At 37.1% G+C, this 17993-nt stretch overlaps 1 protein-coding gene and 1 long non-coding RNA gene across 3 annotated transcripts in view; both read right to left on the bottom strand.

Annotated features, from left to right (window-relative positions):
• Positions 1–1527: 1527 nt before the first annotated feature.
• Positions 1528–2247, bottom strand: LOC118766374. Its single transcript, XR_005002309.1, has 2 exons — positions 2166–2247; positions 1528–2134 (listed from the first exon to the last, which is right to left on the bottom strand). It is a non-coding gene; the product is annotated as an uncharacterized LOC118766374 (long non-coding RNA).
• Positions 2248–3478: 1231 nt separating this feature from the next.
• The window catches only part of LOC115219751 (selenocysteine insertion sequence-binding protein 2-like), a 36090-nt gene continuing 21575 nt past the window's right edge, over positions 3479–17993 (bottom strand). For both annotated transcript variants that reach the window (XM_029789992.2, XM_036509789.1), the window contains 8 exons: positions 17506–17613; positions 16295–16389; positions 14578–14630; positions 12452–12638; positions 11414–11519; positions 9494–9608; positions 7563–7717; positions 3479–5623 (listed from right to left, as the gene is read on the bottom strand). In XM_029789992.2, the coding sequence (XP_029645852.1) occupies positions 4541–5623; positions 7563–7717; positions 9494–9608; positions 11414–11519; positions 12452–12638; positions 14578–14630; positions 16295–16389; positions 17506–17613 (1902 nt within the window). In that variant the 3' untranslated portion in view covers positions 3479–4540. The remainder of the gene's footprint in view (positions 5624–7562; positions 7718–9493; positions 9609–11413; positions 11520–12451; positions 12639–14577; positions 14631–16294; positions 16390–17505; positions 17614–17993) is intronic.

The raw sequence follows: 17993 nt of genomic DNA, 5'->3' as shown, positions 1-17993 counted from the left end.
ATTTGATGCACAAAACCCAAGCGCAAAGCACATGTATCATGGCTCCAATTTTCGTCCTTATTCTGCTCTTGGATTGGTTCCTATTATTGCATGAAGACCACAGTCTGTAGAATTTCTACTTGGGTCTGTTTTCTTTGCACTAAAAGGGTGTAGAAAAGCTACAGGATATAATAAGGCTCTGTTTTTTTTTCTTTTTATTCTTTTGCAATTTAAAATGGAACTCAACATAGTTTGCTCTTCATTGAACTTTAAAAGCTACAAAATTCTCTCTTTTGTTTTTTTTCTATGATATGAGAAACATCTAATTCCTTTAGTTTACTTTTTAAAATGAAATTGTGAGTGTTTTAGAAAAGTACTGGAAAATTACATCTCGAACATTTGATGAAATATAATTGTATAAACATTGAGATAAAACAGCGATTAATAATAATTAGGGGTTCCAGGAACCAGTATTTCAAAAATATATTCTAGCGACTGGCCATCAGGACTTCTTTCCTTAAATCATTTGAAAATTAAAGTTTTTTATATATAAGTTTATCTGGTCAACTAATTCTTGTCTTTAAGCTTTCAATTTCCAATAATGCCCACCCTACATGATAGCTAAACCAATTTTTGCCTGGATTTTATTTTTTCCCCCTTTTTAATCATTAAAATGTTTACAGAGAAAAATTATTTTACTTCCCAACTAGTTTTCTTCATTACAACTTGTTTCTTTTGATTAGTAGGTACATTAGTAAGGGGCCTGTACCTGCTATAAATAGCAGCTAAATTTCTCTCAAATTATATCTTGAAAAAAAAAAACCAGGAAGGACACATTGAATAAGCTCATTCTACCATAGACAGAGTGGGCATGACTGGAAAGCCTTTGATTATATAAGTTTAGTCAGTCAATGCTGACCTTGGGTTAAATAACAACAGAAGTTGATAACTTGAGGGTATGTTGGAAACTAGTTAAGTCTTTTTTATCTGTTAAGAATGTTAGAGTTATTCTTTCTCATTAATTTGTTTAAATAACAATTCAGTGAAGCCATTTCTTCTCTCTCTCTCTCTCTCGGCAGAACGAGTGACAGCAAGTGAAAAACTTTGATTACACAAATATTTTTGAAATGATTGTTAAAAAAAAAAGCAAATTTGTAACAAAATATAGTTTTCCAAATATAGAATCTATTCTAGTTTCAAAATCAAAACATTCAGATTAAATAAAACTTTTATTATCAGACATTGCCATGTCAATGAAGACTGTGTCTTTGGATTAGCTTCTGTCAAATTCCTAGCAATGAAATGTTCATTCCCCCCCCCCCCCCATTCCTTCCATTAATTCTAGTCAGAGATCAAGTGAAGAAAAAAGAAAATATTTTCTTGAAAGTCAGAACATGAACACTTTGCAAGTGAGAGGTGTCAACAGTGTGTAAACCAATGACTAACACAGTATTGGAATTAAGAACTTGTTAATCCAAATCCAGTCTGTTAGTAAACAATTCTAGGCTCCATCCTCCTCCTCCTCTTCATTTATAACTGTGGGAATTGTCATCTCAAATCTTCATTCTTCTCAACTGTTTTATTGTATTTTGCTAAAGGCATTGCCTGGAGATTGAACTCCTGGTGATCTTGTCAAAATTGAGAGGATTATATATATTAAGCTTCAAATGTTCTCTTTCAAACCTGTGCTAGGACTTGAACACATCACTGAGCTTATTGTCATAACAGTCAACTGTATTGACATGAAGGTCTGTTAAATGAGTTCCTTACAAATAATCAATGATGTTGGTCACAGACAGTGTCAAGTATGGGGGGGGGGGTCTAGCTGAGATGGAAACATGTCATGGACCCCCCCTTCTCTGGTTGCTAAGCTGTGTGTTGACTTGAAACATGGAGCACATTTCCGAAACCTTAATTCAGTCTCCATTTTCATTGTCGGAATATGAAAGACTGCAATGCTCAATAAATAAATCGTTCGTTTTAGAACATTTGAAAGTCAATATTTTGGCATGGAATAATTTCATTTCTTGGAAAGAAAAACAAATTGCCCCTTTCGCCCCCAATTGTGCTAACATCAAAAGATACCCATGTCATTGTCAACAAATTGAATTTATCTTGGTGTTTTAGCTTTGTTTTCTGTTTGCTTAGATGTCTTCTATGACACATCGTAGACTGAAACACATCACGCATTGCCTTACTGTAAAACTAAATTTTATTCCCATTTCCTAAAAATACCTCAAAGAGATCTGCACTTGATTTCTTGCTATATATAAAGAAGAAATGAGGTCCTCAGAAATTGTATATGACATGTTTTTATACATCATATATTAGCGCTTTCGTCCATTCTAGTGGAGTTTTCAAATTGAACTAAGTTCTTGTGGAAAATTTGACCATTTTTATAGTGTTATTGAGTAAAATGGTCAAATTTTTCCTCAAGAGCTTAGTGAAAACTCCACTAGAATGGATGAAAGTGCTAATATATGATGTATAAAAACATGTAATATACAAATAAATATCTGTAAATATAAAACCATCCGAACTTCTGAGGACCTCATTTCTTCTAATATAAAATACCTGTACATCATCTCCAAGCCTTCTAATATATATATATATGTATGTGTGTGTTTTTTATGTTTGAGTAGCAATACAATTAGCCCTGTAATGTGATGTTACAGCAACATCCAGGTAGATATTGGTAATTCCCACTAATAGAAAAAATAACGTGTAAAGTGAAATGTCAAAATGTGTCAATTTTCTACAGAAATATCTCGTAGAAACAACAGAATTCCATTTTAAAGTGATAGTAAAATCATCCAGATTTAATACTGTTGTGTCTCTTATCAAAAGTTACGCCCAGCTTTCAGAATGCTATGTCTGTTGATGAGATTTAAAGATTAATCTTTGGTTGTACCTATGGCAACGGTTATTAACACTGTCATGCAATCAAAGGTTCCGTTACGAAGTGTTGGAGATTATAACAACAATCTTGTAGATTTTATGTTGGAAACAAAGATTAACCCTCAAGTTATTTCAAGTGAAATTTAAATAATGAAAAACCCCAATAATATTCCTCTTAGATGAAAGCAATCTCTAAAAGAAAACCAATTAGAAATAAAATGTTTACGGTCTTTAGTTGACAATAGGCTAATTAATTCTGAATATCATGAAAAACTATAACTTGTTTGGAGAGGGAGAGAGAGATTTCTATCAGCTGTTGACTTGTAGCAGCTTCACAAGATTACAAACTCATAGAGAAGGAAAACAAATAAGATTCATTTTAAAAGTTATTAGCAATGTAAGGTGGTTTCAAGCAGAGTGTGAAACCAGGTCATGGAAGGTTACATATTTTGTCCCACACCTAAACACAAACCATTTCTTCATTTCACCAGGTTCTAGATTTCCCTCTGGATCAAAGAGCCTGATAGAATATCACAAGACACTACAGTGTTAGCAGCAAGGTTTGTCCAATATTTAATTAATAGTGGGGAAAATCTTTTAAAATGAATTCCTCATAAAATTAAGCACTAAAATGAAAAATAATTACTTACATTTACAACAATTTGTTTTAGAGAATTTATGCTAATAACCATATTAGTATTATTATTATTATAAAGTTTATGTATTTGTTTTGCAATGTTCTTGATGTGAAATTGTGTTTTGAAACAGGTTTTCTTATGCCTGGGGACGATCACTTTCTTTTCTGCCAATTCAACCCAGGGACTTTTTATTTCATCTTCACTCTGGCTTTTTTTTATTGGAATTCTTTCTTCACACATTTTGTGACTGCTTCTGTGATTTTCTTTCCCTTTTGTCTATACTCCTCTCTCTGAGAGGAATATGAGGAACAAATAGTCCTTGAAAGGGTCACAAAATGTCAGATAAAAAAGCTAAAGTGAAGATCAAATAGACAGTGCATGGGTTTAATTGGCGAAAAAAAAAAGAAAGAAAGAAAGAAAATGACCATCCCCAAATATAATAAAATCTCATTATTATTCTTAACGAAAGGAATTCGGTAAATGAAAGAATATAATTTCAAACTATTCAGTAAATTAACAGAAGTAAATTAATTATAAACAAAATCGACTTATTGTATGATTATGCAGACAGCTATTATTATTATTATTATTATTATTATTATTAATGATGCTGTTTTTGTTGTTATTGTTTTAAATAAGATGAAATTGCTAAAGAGTTTGGGTGAGTGTACAGGTGAGTAGGCCTTTGATAACCGATGCCCTAATATATAATACACTTTCCATAGAAAAATGGTTTAGTAACAACAATGCAAAAAGAAAAAAAATTAATATAAAAACATTTTCTACGAAGGAACATTTCTTGATATAATTTATCATTTTTGAGAAAAAAAAAAAAAAAGTGAAATCAACAACAAAAAAAAAAAAGCTTTTAAATGGTTTCCGTAAGAATACTTGTTTGTATTTTGGAATAAGCTTTTTACTTAAACTGATTGGTGGGAAATGATGAGTAAAGGTAAATAAATAAAATATGAGAGAGAGAAGAAAGAAAAAAAAGGACAAGATTTAGCAGATCATTAATCAAGAAGTTAGAGAGAAAGCTCAACAGTTGCAGCGGTTGTTGGGGTTACGACTGTGCTACTTGTTTCATTAGGGACAGTCTTTGGAGGTGTGTTGCTGGTTACTGTTGTTGTCGTGGTTGCCGTACTGCTTACTGATGCCACGGTTTCAAGTGATAAATTACTGCTTATCTTTAATAACGTTGCCGACGGTGACGAAGAAAGAGTTGGCAAGACTGTGGAATCTTTTGAACTTCCACTGCTCTCACAGCTGTCCTCTTTCGCTGTTTCCTGATCGCTGCTTCCGCCTTCTTCCAAACAGCACTGAGATGCCTTCACCCAATCCTGAATCAGTTTGTCTTTTTCTACAGCTTTCACTCGAGTCAAATTGATGGAGCTGTCAGCACAGCTGGTCGTCTTGTCGAGATGTCCCTGTTCAGAGTAAGTCTCCGTCACAATAGTGGAGCTTCCTTCCCCAATGGTCTTTGAAGAATGGGTTGATAACACCTCGCTGGTGTCGCCGACCGTGCGTACAGAGTGTTGAGAGAGAATCTCTGTGTTCAGTTCGTAGCCAACAGAATGAATGGAATCAATGTGTGGCAACACGTTCAGGGCTTCGTGTAACATAAAATTATTACTTAAACCATCGTCATCGTTTTCACTGTCGCACTGCTCAAAACCAGATGACAACGATTCCAGATTACCATTCCCAATGCGAGCACATGCCGTATCATTTGAATCTTCTGTGTCGGCTTCATTACCATCATCGATTTCGGCCATTGCAGAAGACGCAGTTATTTGGTGAAAACAAAGTGGAGAGATTTTCATTTCAGAATCTTTCTCTTTCTTGGCAATCTCGTTTCCGCGGCTGTCCGTCTCAGGTTCCAGCTGTGGGTAATTTTCTGAGATGGGTTCAGAGAGAATACTGCTGGCAAACGAAATCCCACTGCAACCTGACGGAGTTCGGGAATGGCCCATGTGAGCAAAGATTTGGGTTGGATTCGAGTATATTTGGGGTACATTTTCCTGAATGTCTTTTTCAATCATGGCAACCATTTCCACGTATGACTGACGAGCCTTCTCTGTTAATTCCATCAATTTTCTGAAATTCTCCTAAAAAAAAAAAGAAAAAAAAGAATATTTTTGAATTGGAAGAATGTATTAAACCAAAATCTGGAAGCAGTTTTAAAGATGAAAAAGTTGACTACACAAAGAATTTTGGGATCAAGAAGCTCCGTATTAAAAGTCATTCTTCATTTTATGACATTCACAAAATTTAAATGTTAAACAGGATAACCAATAATTAGCAGCAGCAGCAGCATCATCATCATCGATTAACGTCCGCTTTCCATGCTAGCATGGGTTGGACGGTTCGACTGGGGTCTGGGAAGCAATCAATATTTTTCAAGAATAACTGACATAAAATCAGATTAAATAAGATTTCTTTTTACTTTTGAATAAATATTTTATAAAAGTGGAATTGACTTAGTAACAGAAAAAAAAAGCCTATACATATACTATTCACCAAATATCTTGAAAAAATAGATATGTCTCATTTAGTGGGGGGGAAAGGGAGCGAGGGAAATAAAAGGCAGAAAGAGAATCCCTTGTTTTCAGATTATATTGTTAAAGTTCCAATAGCAAGATTTGGACAGTAAGTTGTTAACTGGTAGAAGAAGAAATGCGACATTGAATTTATTGTTAGATGTGTGGAGGTGCAATGTGGTCCAGTGGTTAGGGCAGCGGACTTGTGGTCGTAGGATTGTGGTTTCAATTCCCAGACCACGCATTGTTAGTGTTTGAGCGAAAACATCTAAAGCTCCATGAGGCTCCGGCAGGAGGTGGTGGCGAACCCTGCTGTACTCTGTCACCACAACTTTCTCTCACTCTTTCTTCCTGTTTCTGTTGTACCTGTATTTCAAAGGGCCAGCCTTGTCACATTCTGTGTCATGCTGAATCTCCCCGAGAACTATGTTAAGGGTACACGTGTCTGTGGAGTACTCAGCCACTTGCACATTAATTTCACAAGCAGGCTGTTCCATTGATCGGATCAACCCGAACCCTCATCGTCGCAACTGACGGAGTGCTATGATTTTATAAGCGATGGTGTGATCCAGCCACTGGCTAGATTTGTTGTTTTACAATTTCTGTTATTTTGAATGTATTAAAAATGTCATTTGGGAAATAACTGGAAGAACAAGATGGAGTTACAGAGGTTTTATAACAAGATATACTTTTGTAAATTCTAATTTATCATTTGTTATTTCTAACCTTTTTTTTCTTTTTTTTCAATTTGCCTGATAACATATTACTTGTAATCCATCTCTCCACAGGCATATAATAATAATAATTATTTCTTTACTACCCACAAGGGGCTAAACACAGAGAGGACAAACAAGGACAAATGGATTAAGTCGATTATATTGACCCCAGTGCATAACTGGTACTTATTTAATCGACCCCGAAAGGAAGAAAGGCAAAGTTGACCTTGGCGGAATTTGAACTCAGAACGTAGCAGCAGACGAAATGAGAATCCAGGTTCAAAATTTCCCCCAAGACACCTGAAGAAGGCTGGAGGGTATATCAGCCAAAAGGTTGTGTTAACAACAAACAAGATGAGGACAAATATCCATCAAATGTAAATAATGTACATGTTATGCATATCGTGAACTTGATCTATAACATGGGTCAGCGCTCAGTCAAAGACTCTGCTTGGGCCACAAAAGCAACCGTCCACAATGCACTGATTATCACTTGTCTCCACATCACTGTGCTGTGAGGCTGCATATTTTTTTTTCATACAGATTACCAATTAATAAGCTTCATGTGAAGAGAAAATATGTTTTCCTCATTATTTACTCATCATCTGTTATCAAAGTTTATTTTAAATCTTATTCTAACCACGAAACTATATCATGATGAGTGTTTCCTTTGTCCCTGCCCCCCACCCATAGCCTGTTCTTCATTTAACATGATTGTTTCTGTGGAAGCAAAGAAACATGACAAATGAGAACAGATGACAATCAAATAAATAATAGGTGTAAAAGGTTACCTCAGAGCCTTCATAATTGAATATTCCAACAACACTGACAGGTACTAATTTGGCACAGGCTCGTCCTAAAGCACGACGGCCCAGAGCAAAAACAAAAGGTACATTCTGGTCAGTACAAAGATTCAAGATGTTATTCAGTGCATCATCAAGGCCACCTGAAAGGAAAAGTTTCAGAAATTGACCAACTTTGAAAAGCAATTTCAATATTTTTGGATTTTACCATGTAAAACGTTCTTGGATTATTTTACCAAAGGAAAACTTTGGGGGTAATTGTGTGTTCAGCCCGATTACATAGGACAAAATATGATTAGCTTCTCAATATCATCATCATCGTTTAACGTCTGCTTTCCATGCTAACATGGGTTGGACGAATGACTGAGGGCTGGCGAACCAGGCTTCAATCTTGATCTGGCAGAGTCTCTACAGCTGGATGCCGTTCCTAATGCCAACCACTCAGAGTGTAGTAGGTGCTTTTACGTGCCAGTCCGGCGGTACTGACAACAGCCTCGCTCGAATCTTTTACACGTGCCACTGGCACAGGTGCTAGTAAGGCGATGCTGGTAACGATCACGCTCGAATGGTGTATTTTATGTGCCACTTGCATGGAGGCCAGATAGCCGTAAAAATTTAGTACACATTTTGCTTCCTCACATTTCAAAATGGATTCTTGTACTGAAAGAAGTAAACACCACAGCGGGGGAATACAAAACCAAAAGCAAGCATCCCATACATATTTTCTTGTAGTTAATGATTTTATCAAATTTCCTCGTTAGATCCTTGTACCAATCAGTATTATAAACTGTTGACATGAAGACTCCCCCTGTTTTCAGTTTTGGCCAATGTTCTACCTCGATGTAAGGTAGAACCACCAACCCCTGTTCCATTGGGTTTCTTCCTCGCCTCCCATTGTCAAATTCAGTCTACAAGTGATGCTCAACAATTGGTGACAGTCGCACAATTCATTCCAGCCTTTTAAAAAGCAACACAGCAGTGAGAGACGGATCAGTAGCTCCAGCTGGGTACTTGCATGATTTTTCCTTACTTTTCCACTGTACCAAATCATCATCATTTAACGTCCACTTTCCATGCTGGCATGGGTTGGAGGGTTTGACTGAAAACTGGTAAACCAGAGAGCTGCACCAGGTTCCAATCTGATTTGGCAAGGTTTCTACAGCTGGATGCCCTTCCTAACGCCAACCACTTTCAGAGTGTAGTGGGTGCTTTTTACACGCCACCAGCACAGGTGCCATTGACACCACAACTATGGTCTCTCTTGATGTGACTTGCATCAGGGTGAAGACAGGTAGAATTCATTCATACTGAACCAACAGAATAAAAGGGGGAAAAACTAAGAGAGATGAAAATCTGGTTGCCTGGACATCAGTTGTACTTCCAGAGCCACACCTTTAACGAATCAGGTCTTTTTAAAGACACCACTCACCAGCATTCCAGATATTACAAAAAATTTAAAATACACATGCACACTCAAATTTAAATAACATTTTTGGCTCAAATACTCAATACACAGATTAAACAATGTGATTCTAGCAGAAACAACTCTGTACCTGATGGTTCAAACTAATGGGGCCAATGCACCAGTTCAGAGATCAAAGGTAGGCAAGAATTTGCATATTTGTTCTTCAAACATTCTGGCAGATTTGAACACAAATATGGTAATCGCTGTTCTGTACGTCACAGGAAAGCAATTCCTCCCTTTAATGATGGCAATGTGTTCATAAAACACTTGGCTTATGGGTGCAAAGGATTCTAGGACATCAGTGTGTTAGGACAAGGTCATCAGAAAAGGAGCTGGTGTTCTGTGACATACACAACAGCGATTTACATATTTTGTGTTGGAATCTGCCAGAATATATTAAGTATAAATATACCAATAAAGAATTTTTTTTGTCAAATGCAAAAATATTTCTGACCTTTAGATTGAATTTTCTCAAGATTTGGTGAAATAATAACACATTTCAGTTTCTTAAGCTTAAGGTGTTTAGTAACTTCTCTTAGGCCCAGAACAATACGGCGTCGCATTTTAGCCTGAAGAAATAGAAAAACAAAATCCATTTAATGAAATAAGTGGAATTAATTTTATTGTGGGAAATATTTTAATTTAGGAATTTAGATTTTGTTTGAAGAGCAAAAAATTAGGAGATGAAGAGAATAGATAAAAATTCTAAGGAGATTAATAAGGGATTATTAATCCGGGCAACAACCTGTGTAATAGTACACTTTATTATCTGTAACGAGTGAGAGTTTAGAAACTGTTCTTCTTGAGGCATAGTTTATTTAATGGACATTTATTCTAATTTCTAAAGTTACAAATATTTTTACTATTATTATCATCACTACTTTTCTTGTTAAAATTATTATTACACTAGTGCATGTTAATTTAGTTAGCAGGTATTTTATCTTGAGACACATCTGAAATGTCAAGAATCTTTCTAAGGATTCTGGCAGAATACTGGATGGTACGTTTCTTCAGGTTATTATCATCATCATTAATCCTGTAGTTGTTTTTTTCTGTTGCAGCTCCTACTCCTATGGTTAAGCCTGCTATCATCACACCTACTCTTATACATATTGTCTTTATTATTATCATCATCAGCCCCACCTTTATAATTTCCACCAGCATCTCTGATGCCTCTCTTCCTAATATTTCTCTATTTTCATTTCTTTTATTACTATGCTTCTCTTTTATATTGCAGGCTTCAATATTCTTGCTGCTATTGGTATTTTCCTTGCGATGTCTGTTGTAATTTGGACCCCAAAGGGAGTATTGTACCAATCATCTTTTGTATTTTTGCTCCATTTCTCTTCCCTATTTTGTCAAGTGTAGGTCGGCTCCCATCATGATCAAGTGCTATTTCTACTGTTATGGCTGCCCCCATCTCCACTCTTATTGTCTTCCTCTGGTATCATCATCATTGTTGTTTAACGTCCGTTTTCCATGCTAGCATGGGCTGGACAGTTCGACTGGGGTCTGGGAAGCCAGGAGGCTGCACCAGGCTCCAGTCTGATCTGGCAATGTTTCTACAGCTGGATGCCCTTCCTAACGCCAACCACTCCGTGAGTGTAGTGGGTGCTTTTACGTGCCACCGGCACAGGTGCCAGGGGAGGCTGGCAGCGGCCACGATTGGTTTGTGCTTTTTACGTGCCACTGGCACCAACCGATCGTGGCTGCTGCCAGCCTGTTAATTTAGTCAGCAAGTATTTTATATACCTATCATCGGTTAGTGGGGGTGGGGGTCATTTATATTCAGCTTTGGATTCCTATTATTCTGGAATGCAGCACAACTATGTTCCTTTATCTCGTCTAAGCTTCCATTTATTGGGAAGTGGAGGTGTTTGCAGTGTTCATTGATCCTTCCATACTGTTAATGTTACTGGAATTATTTCTACTATCACTGCTCTGGTGAGCATCCCAGTTAAAATTTATCACACTTGTAATCCTAGTATTCCTAACAAGATCCCTATCTGGTATGTATTTAATTTTTCCGCCAACCTTGCTTCCACTATCTCTACCGAATTTCACTCTTGCGTTATTTGTCTACCTAATACTATAGTAGAAGACACTTGTCTAAGGTGCCATGCAGGAGAATTGAACCTGAAACCTGTGGTTGTTGTAATAAAACAAAACTCCTGAATCACACACCCATGCCTTCTATTCATGTAGGTTTTGCTTCTGTGTTCAAAATTTGTTACATCAATAAAATAAGAACCAGTAATATATTGAGGGTCAATTTAAAAGATCTATACACTCTCTTCTATGTAATTCAGTAGAGTGTGTAGTCAGTAGATATCAACGAGAGAGATATATATAGAGAGAGAGAGATAATTGTTACCTTTATTGGATCTTTATGGTAAAGTCTATCTTGGAATGAAACTAGATCCCGCAGCAACATGGTACAGCAAGCATCTATGTCCTTGTCAAGGATTTGGTTACAGTATCTACAAAATATTAATTACAATTAATTAAACGATATAAATGCAATTTCTTTTCAACAAGGTCTTTCATGAGCCCTGGGACATACAAAGCCACAACTTGACCTGGTTTCCAGGATATCCAAGTGACTGAGAATACAATCACTCTGCCCCTGGATGGGATGCTAGTCCATCATGGCGTTACCATCCTAGCTATTGCCAGAATACATTTATAGCTGAGTTGACTGGGGCAATGTGAAATGAAGTGTTTTAATCTAGAACACTGTGCACTGCTGGGTCCAGGAATTGAAACCACAGTCATTGAGTGCAGTACCCATGACTTTTGCAAATCCTCCTAAATATTTGATGTATAACTCAATAGGTCTAGAAAGGAATTTCAGACGGTCAAAGCCCCAAGGAGAAAGGATTGGGTAAAGAAGAGAAACAGCACATCTGAAAGCAAATAGGTCAGTAGGGTACAATCATCATCATCATCATCATCGCTTAACATCCATTTTCCATGCTGGCATGGGTTGGACGGATGCATGGAATAAGCAAATTTTGGATTAGTCTAAAGTTGATAGAATGTGAATTGGATTGAGCATGGATCATTGCAGCTTCAGCAGAGAAGCTGGACAGGAAAGTTCCAATTCAAGAGATGAGGGATGGATGAGGTACATAGCATCACCATCATCATTACCACAATTGAATTACTGTTTTCCATGCTGGCATGGAAACCAAAGGACTGTACACAGCTTCAGTGTCTGCTCTGACACTGATTTTTACAGCTGGATGCCTTTCCTAACACCAACCAATTCACTGTGCGTACTTTTCTAGACATTAAGCTGTCATGGTCAACAGATAAATGTTGCCAAGACTTATCTAAGACACAGAACAAAGGAGATTGTTGTTGCAATAAATAACAATAACGACTCAGAGACATTTTGAAGAGTACTTACTCACGAAATCTCCTGCTATGGATCTTAAGAACGGCTGGATTGACATCTTTTTCTGTGGCTCCAGCAATAGGACTATTGACCCCTGAACTTAGAGGACTGATGCTTATGGGAGACGTTTGGCTGACAGGTGACAGATCTGCACTGGCTGGCGTCGTGGCTCCTCCAGGATCACCTTTCATACTGGCAGCTGGAATAGATGCAACATTGGAGAAACATTTACAGCATATCAGAATGTTGTTGTTCTTATTAGAAAGAAAACAGAATTCTTTTGAATAAATCTTATGAAGGTGAAGTAACAATATTTAAATATGAAAAGAGTTAAGCAGAAACGAAGCTACATAAACACATTCACTTGGTTTGTAAACTCGGAGTATTTTACTAAGAAACAATCTCACAAAAGAGGGATTAGTCAGCTCTGTTAAGTTTGATAGATTTTACTTAACCCTTTAGCATTTAAACTGGCCACATCTGGCCAAAAGTATTCTGCCTGTTTTATGTTCAAACTGGCCAGATCTGGTCTCTCACACCAACCCTACAATATCGTTTTAAAAATTAACAGCTACCTCATCAAAACCTCATAGCTACAAGATAATGCCTGATTAGTTCAAAACAAAGTGGATAAAAAAGGATTAATTTTGGCAGAATAATGTGAACATTATTTAAGGTTAAGGGTCAATTTAACAACTGAAGCAACCTGCACTTCTCGTTAAGCTATGTTTTGTTTAGACTCTGGTCAGTTGTGACCTGGATCAGTTAACCTATAAGCAAAGGCATTTCAGTAGTGACCATCCCCTGTTTTTTACAGACATAATGGGTCTATAGCCACATTCTTCATTTTCTTTCCTTCCTGTTTCTATTCTTCTATCACACCTCAGCCTCTCATCGCTGGGGCACAAAGCCACCTCCCTCACTATTCCTCCCCCACCTCTCTGTTTAGGGGTGAGTTACTTGGTGACCTCATTGGTGCTGCACTCACGTAAAACTACCCAAGTACACTTTGTGAAGTGGTTGGCATAAGGAAGGGCATCCAGGAATAAAAAGCATGCTAAAGCAGACAATTGGAGTTTGGTGCAGACTTTTGGCTTGCCAGCTCCTGTTGGACCGGCCAACCCATGCCAGCATGGAAAAAGGACATTGAATGGTAATGATGACAGGATGTAATATAAAGGTGATTTAGCTGGTATTTCTAGGATGTTGAATGACCATCTAGAGGTGACATCGCTGTCACATGGGCAAGATATATTATTCTCCTTGCCACATAATGAACCAAACTGTCTTCTGTCAGATAAAAGACATCCAGTAAGATTTCGGTCCACCGTTTGTGTGTTCATCACACGAACCACTTAATATGTCATAGTGGGGGATAAGGGATGGACGAGAAAAAAAAATGAATACAAATAACAAAATTGCATAAACAGACTTGTTTTGACGAGTCCTGTTAATTAATGTAAGGATTTAGAAATGTATGTGTGCATTGTATATCATAATCATCTCACACACACATACATACGTGTTTATTACACAACAATGGGCAACCTATTTGGCAAAAATGAAGTGCTAATAAAATATTTTTAATTAAAAATATCAAATAAAACTCAATTCTATTTAGTATAATCATTGTCTGCTTAATTAGCCAGAGAATGTAATCAATACTTATAGCAACAGACACCTACATAATTGTAATTGTCACCAACAATAATTTTGGCTTTTCATCCTTTCGGCATTATACTAAGAGAGGGAGAGAAATTAATGGTATTGACTATAAAATAGGAATACTTCGTTTTTATATCTGGTTTGTAAGATCCATTTGGAAGAAAAAATAGGAATAATAAATGAGTGGAAATGGAACCGGTGAGTGTGTTAGATAAAACAATATGACCCTCCCCAGACACAACATAATGGGAATAGTTTTACCAACTTGAAAGTGAGAAAGAGAAATTTGAAAACTACAGTAAATGAGAAAAGAGCCTGGTTAGGTAAGAGAGTACAATTGTTGTTGTGTGTGTATTTGACTAATTTATCTGATAGAAGAAGATTGGGAATATAAATCCAATCAGATGACTTTGTTAATTAGAGTTGGTGAAAATAATTCAACAGGTAAAACATGACATTTGTTTTATACATACCATCTTGAGACAAATCACTTTCAGCATTTACCACACCAAGGCCAACAGGAACACTAGAAAAAGAAAAAAACAAAATATTAATTAGAAGGGAAAAAGAGAGGTTATATTAATTATATTAATTAAAAAGTAGGATGGACTGTCAATAGAAACTGGGTAAGTTTTTTATTTTTGGGGAGGAAGGCGGGGTCGAACTAATATCCGTTTGTACATAAATATGGACTCTCTCTGCACCCCATTTTCACAGTGATCCCTTTGTCCTCCTAACATGAAGCTGATCCCCAACTCTCCCAAAGTTCAGAGCCCTGCAAACTGCATGGCGACCGCAATAGTGCAGGGGGCACAAAAAAAAAAGGATCTAGTCCACGCTGTAAAGTGAGTGGCATTAAGAAGGGCATCCAGCAGACATTGGCGCTTGATGCAGTTCTCTGGGTCATCAAATCCGGTCAAACTGTCCAACCCATGCCAGCATGGAACATGGATATCAAGTGAGAATGATGATGACCTAGTTGTAGAATCAACTTACTGAATTAGAATGCACAGTGGTTGAGTATTCCAGAGATATATTTTCAATATAATTCTTAAGTAAAGTCAGTATACCATCATGTGACAACACAAGACATTTGAATTAGTTATGGTCGTCCATCCAATGAGCTTCAGTGAACCAAAATTCCTGCACAAGGTTGACTCAAGGCTATGGGAAAGAGACTTGTCTAGAATGCCACACAGCAAGACGGAACCAAGGACCGCATGATGGCAAAATAAACTTCTTAACCACCTAGCCATGCTTGTATCCATACACAAAAATATAATAATGTAGCTGAAAACAATCAGAGAGTTCTTGAATCATAGGACACTTCCAAGAAGTAAAAGCAACCATTAAATGTATTTCACATCCGAACGTGGCCGATGCCAGCGCCACCTTGACTGGCTTCTGTGCCGGTGGCACATGACCTGCTGTGCTTGGGGAGACCTATTGAGTCAAGTACATCAACATCAAAATAAAAATCAAATGGAAATTTTAGTTGTGATACCTGTGCTGGTGGCACGTAAAAAGCACCATCTGAACGTGGCTGATGCCAGCCCCGCCTTGACTGGCTTCTGTGCCGGTGGCACATAAAAAGCACCAACCGATTGTGGCCGCTGCCAGCCTGCCCTGGCACCTGTGCCGTTGGCACGTAAAAAGCACCCACTACACTCACGGAGTGGTTGGCGTTAGGAAGGGCATCAAGCTGTAGAAACACTGCCAGATCAGACTGGAGCCTGGTGCAGCCTCCTGGCTTCCCAGACCCCGGTTGAACCGTCCAACCCATGCTAGCACGGAAAACGGACGTTAAACAATGATGATTGATTCAACATTCGATCAACACTGGAATACACTCTCTGTTGTTCCAGAAGGAGAGAAGATGGGTGGAAACAATATAAAAAAAATCTAGAATCAAAATCCTTTAGTAAAAGCAAGACATCATTATTTTAAATTTAGGAACAAGGCAAGCCAGAAATTTCAGGGGACCAGATTGGCCCCTATTGCTCAACTGGTAGTTACTTGATTGATCCCAAAAGAATGAAACACAAAACTGACCCCAGCTGAATTTCAACTCAGATGAGGTGCTGCCTGACATGTCTTAAACTAATACATCATTATATTAATTAAAGTGAAGATAGAGAAATCAGTTAATATTTTTGAAAAGATGTTGGTGAATAATTGAGGGCCGTGTACCTTGGGGAAGCCAGATCATTGTCCAAAGCACTGACAGTTGGATCAACCTCCAACAAACGGAGTCGTTTTTTTTCTTCACGCTCTTTAAGAATTACCTAAACAAAAGACAAAGAATCAGAAAAACATTATGTCATGGGATCCAGCTTTAAAATCTGAGACACACCTCAAATCCGAATAGGACGACATTAAAAACATCATTGGCAAGATGACAGAAAATCTGGAGATTTAAAAATTATATTGGGGATGAAAAAAGTAAAACCAAAGGGGAAGTAAGAAAGGAGTTACCATATACGCAAATTGATTTCTGATTTCCATCTAAAGCAGGAACACAAAAAAAAAACGGTTAAGTTTCAAGTGCCAAAACATGAGATTTTGTTACTGGTATGGTGTTGTGCTCTTTGGCATTATCTTCTTTTGGAAATATGTACCAACATAAAAACACAAAAGGGCTCCTGAAACTCATGCGGACATCAGACTTTGGCCCCTAAAGAGCAAGAAAGCTGTTGAGGTTTCTTTTTTTTTCATTTTGAACTTTAAACATGTCATCACCTGGCATAAAGTCACCTCCTTCTCCAAAGTAGCCTCATTCAGTTGAGGGGGGAATCAAAATCTTGTGAACTTCATCAGGACCTCAATAGTGAGGGGCCCTCAATAAAATGCACCCACAGTGTTAATTTATTTTATATATATATTTTTTTTAATGTATATAAAAATGAAGAGACAAAATTAACCAGCAAGATTGTAATATACACTGTAACAATTAATTTGGGACACAAAACAAGTATCTATAGTCTATACAATCTGTCGTATAGGCTGAACAGATAGAGCGAAACAAAATACCTTGTGGTATTTGGTCTCTTTTGCATTGGTAGTTTAAAACCTGCTCGGGTTAATTTACTTTTCATTTTGCTAAAGTTAATAAATTCACAACAGAGTTTAGGGTGATTGACTAAAGCTTACAGCCTCAGTCCAATGAGTGAAACCAGGAAAAGAAAAAAATATATAATTTATATACACCAAAATGTCCAGTTCTTGAAAGGATACCCTAAAAATAGCTGGGGGCAGGATATTGAGGCAGACCTGGAAAAAAAGCAGGGATCCAACTGAAGCAGGGAAAAAAGCAACCTAAAGTGAAGAACAGTGGGGAAAAATCGTTGCTGGCCTGATGCTTCATGGAGAGTGAAGAAGGGCTTAAAAAGAAACATGTTTACCTTCTTCAAGGGACTTGGTTTCTTGGCTTTCGTAATCTCCCTTTCCTTGCCTCGTTTTGCAGGAGCTGAACTGTCAAGGATGTTTCCAACAATTGGTTTATTTACAGACTAAAATGAAATAAAATTAAAATTCTGGAAAAATCTCAAAAATTAATTGTGAGCCATATAACAATATATTAAGGTGGTGATAATGAAGAATAGAAAGAAAAAATTTTTAAAAAGAGGTAATTTCAGAACAGAAAAATCTTATTTCAACTCCTTTATGTTTCAGTTTAGTTGGAAATACCCAGGTTTTGGTCTGAGCAAAATTAGTTGAAACATTTCTGTTCAAAGTTTTAATTTCCTTTCAGGTCATATCTGTTGTCTTTGGGGGAAAGGAAGACATAATCTGGAATAAATTATGCCTGAAGAGGTGGGATGGTCAGGACTGGAATACCTTTGAGCACAGGTTTTCACAATCGCGATCTGGACTGAACTTAATTATGGCT

This window comes from Octopus sinensis, linkage group LG15 (genome assembly GCF_006345805.1).
Source record: "Octopus sinensis linkage group LG15, ASM634580v1, whole genome shotgun sequence".
In the NCBI taxonomy this organism is placed as follows: domain Eukaryota; kingdom Metazoa; phylum Mollusca; class Cephalopoda; order Octopoda; family Octopodidae; genus Octopus; species Octopus sinensis.
The sequence above is the reverse complement of the archived record's forward strand: the minus strand, read 5'-3'. Positions and strand labels throughout refer to the sequence as shown.